The 1,748-nt window shown below is 49.6% G+C and overlaps 1 protein-coding gene across 1 annotated transcript in view; it reads left to right on the top strand.

Annotated features, from left to right (window-relative positions):
- Tfr2 (transferrin receptor 2) overlaps positions 1–1,748 on the top strand; it is a 16,550-nt gene that overhangs the window by 12,684 nt on the left and 2,118 nt on the right. Inside the window, exons 9-10 of the mRNA XM_029533880.1 lie at positions 975–1,029; positions 1,146–1,182. Coding sequence (XP_029389740.1) covers positions 975–1,029; positions 1,146–1,182 — 92 coding nt within the window. The remainder of the gene's footprint in view (positions 1–974; positions 1,030–1,145; positions 1,183–1,748) is intronic.

Raw genomic sequence — 1,748 nt, forward strand, 5'->3', positions numbered from 1 at the left:
CCGCCCCCTTCTGGCCTGGTGGTCCCTTATCCCAGGACCTGGCATTCGTAAAGCATTCCGCCCCTACGCTTTCTGTTGGCTGCTCTCTCCCTGTGTTCTGGGTGTACTATACCGGATAGACAGGGTTCATAAACCAGCCTGGCTAGAAAACCTGACCTGTCACTTTCACAAGCCAGGTGATGAAATGGATAGTAAGGGCCTGACTCTTTGGTGTCTGCTGTTTAACCTGCAAAGCCTAAAATATTTGCTCCATGGATTTTTTGCAGAAAAAAAAAAAAATTCCAGACCTCTTACTTTAGACTATGTGACTTGGGTCTTGAAAGACAGGTAAAACATGGGTTAATGCAAGGAAAAGAGGTCTTTTCAGAGTGGAGGGTAAGGCAGGGAAGTAGACCCGGCCTTTCTTGGGAGCTGCGCATGGATCATCAAAGCCAGAACAGAGATCCTGTGGAGGATTGAACAGGGACCAGTTGCGGGGGAACCTTTAACTAGTTGAAGAAATTTGGGGGTTTGTGGGCTTGAGGTGGGAGGGGCTGGGATAAAATCCGAGTATTGTGCGTGTCAAACAAGCAGCGCTTTATCGCTGAGCCACGCCCCCAGCCCCTCCCTGGGGGATTCTAGGCCGGGGGCTCGACCACTGAGCCACGCCCCCAATCCACCTTTCACTCACATTTTGAGAGAAGTTTGCTTGGTTCCCCAAAATAACCTTGAACTCCCTTTGTAGTCCAGGTTGACCTTGACCTTTGATCCTCCTCGNGACTTGTCTNTCCAAGTAACTGGTATGACAGGCCAAGGTCAGGAGTTTGGATTTTGAGTGTCTGGGCATCACGAAAATTTCTTACAAAGACGTGAGGTGGCAAAACATGTAGAAATATGTAGAAAGGATCCTGGAGAGAGTACCTACCAATGGCCTGAGGAGGAAACTTCTGCGGCTGCCCTGCATACCAGTCGCAGGTGTCAACAAATGCCTGTAGGGGGCGCTTGGACCGATGGTAATCGAAGATGCGCTCACTACTCCCTAAACCCGGAGTAGGAAAACTTCGCAGGCAGGATGTTGAAAGAGGAGTTCGGTNATGATGATATAGTAGCTGGCTTTTGTAGAGAGCTACCAGGGGCCAACGACTTCATCTTATTTTGCTCAACAGCACGACTTCCTGTGATGCTGAGAGGGTTGGCAGCAGTGTAGGCTCAAAGGAATCAAAGTGACATACCCAGTATCGCACGGGATGGAGTCAGAATTAAAGATGAGGGACTCTGCTCCCGTAGCCTGTGCTCAATATCACAAAAGAGAAAGGTGGGGTAGGGAAAGGAAGGAGGGACAGAAAAAGAAAGGAGAAAGAGAGAGAGAGAGAGAGAAAGGAAATGGACTGAGGCTGTAGTTCAGTTGACAGCGTGCTTTCTAGTATGCATGAAATCCTGGGTTCCGCTCGGGAGGTTCAGACAACTAGCCTTGGCTACATGATGAGACACTGTGTGTGTGTGTGGGGGGGGCGTACTAAGGAACCCAGGAACCCCATACATCATGTTCTACCACTAAGCCACATTCCCCAGCCTCGGGAACTCATGTTGAAGAAGGTGATGCTGGCATGGGGGAGAGTGAGTCTATTCCAGATGTCCCCTAATTCCGTAGGGCAGGATCTTATGAAAGATGTGGCAAAGTGCGTTGGAAGCTGCACCCTCGCAGGTTCTGTTTGAAACCATGGGCACACGTGGACTGTTGAACGAATATTTTTAAACGTGTGTGTGTG

The sequence above is a fragment of the Mus pahari genome, chromosome 23 (assembly GCF_900095145.1).
Source record: "Mus pahari chromosome 23, PAHARI_EIJ_v1.1, whole genome shotgun sequence".
In the NCBI taxonomy this organism is placed as follows: Eukaryota; Metazoa; Chordata; class Mammalia; order Rodentia; family Muridae; genus Mus; species Mus pahari.